At 59.7% G+C, this 1170-nt stretch overlaps 1 protein-coding gene across 1 annotated transcript in view; it reads left to right on the top strand.

The window, feature by feature from the left end:
• Window positions 1–690: 690 nt before the first annotated feature.
• Gxylt1 (glucoside xylosyltransferase 1) overlaps window positions 691–1170 on the top strand; it is a 43812-nt gene continuing 43332 nt past the window's right edge. The window contains exon 1 of the mRNA XM_029569205.1: window positions 691–1046. Coding sequence (XP_029425065.1) covers window positions 691–1046 — 356 coding nt within the window. The remainder of the gene's footprint in view (window positions 1047–1170) is intronic.

The following is a 1170-nucleotide window of genomic DNA, read 5'->3' as shown; positions in this document are numbered from 1 at the left end:
AACTTCATTTTTGGCTCTGAGCCCACTTTCTCTAATCTCTCATCTCTGTTCCAGCCTCCACTAAGGCTGGAACCAGCTCTCCAAAATGCAAATGTGATCATGTTACTTCCTTATTAACCTAACATGGCTCACCACTGTTCGGCGGATCACGTCCACATGCCTTGCCATGCTGGGGCTAGGCAGTCTAATATCCAGCCCTTTCTACAGTCCTATCGCTCGTCATCTCCACCCTACATTCACTTAGTCCTGGCATCCAACTTCTCAGTTCCCTGGACACAAAGAGCTCCGTTCTTCTCTCTAGAATGACCCCCTCCGGAGTCTAGGGCCACCCTTGCTAAGTCTCTGGACTACACTGGAAGGTACAACTGATTACACCTTTGGGTATGTGTCCACACGGTCACAGATGGAGACCCTGCAAACGCAAAACAGCTCTCACCCCAAAGCGAGTAAGAGTTTATTTTTAGCCAAATCCGTGGTTGGGGAATACAGAATGCCTGGAATAACACGTTCCAACATGGAAGCAACTACATCAACTGTTACAGTCACAGAAGAAACGAAGGCATCTGTCTACCCAGCACCGGTGGGCGTGTCAGGAGGGTGAGTTCGGCCAGGTGAGGAAAACCGACTGGTCCAGCGCTGGCTGCTGACGGCGCTTTCGAATAGGTGGGAACGTGGCGGCGGCGGGCGGTTATGCGCCTAGAGGCAGACAAACCGAGTTTAATCACTCAGCCCTGTACAGAGGTATCCGAGTCCCACACCGAGTCCTGTCCTCGAGCCCGGCGCGGGGCCCCAGGACCCGGCCTCGGCCTAGGGAGGAGCGGGACGCCGCGGGAGCTGCAGGCTGAGCTGAGAAACTGGAAGCGCTCAGAGAAGCTCGCTCCGCGCCGCAAACTACCGGGCCCCACCCGATCAACCCGTTCCGTCTACTGCTCGCGACCGCTCCAGGCTCAAGGCTGGGCACACGGGGGCGGCGGGGGCGGCGGGGTAGCTGCCCGAGCGCAGCCAAGCGAGGCCGCGGCTCCCGGGGAAGTGGACCGCCCGAATAGGTGTGCGCCGAGCTCGCGGCCGGGGTCGGGGCAGGGCTTGGGGCGGGGCTGGCCACCAGGTGGCGCCAAGGCGGTGGGCAAGCGGAGTAGAGCAGGGAGGAGCGAGGGGGCGGGGGCGCAGTGC

Source organism: Nannospalax galili, unplaced genomic scaffold, assembly GCF_000622305.1.
Source record: "Nannospalax galili isolate Female #2095 unplaced genomic scaffold, S.galili_v1.0 scaffold1022, whole genome shotgun sequence".
Taxonomy (NCBI): Eukaryota; Metazoa; Chordata; class Mammalia; order Rodentia; family Spalacidae; genus Nannospalax; species Nannospalax galili.
This window is presented reverse-complemented; position numbering and strand designations above follow the sequence as displayed.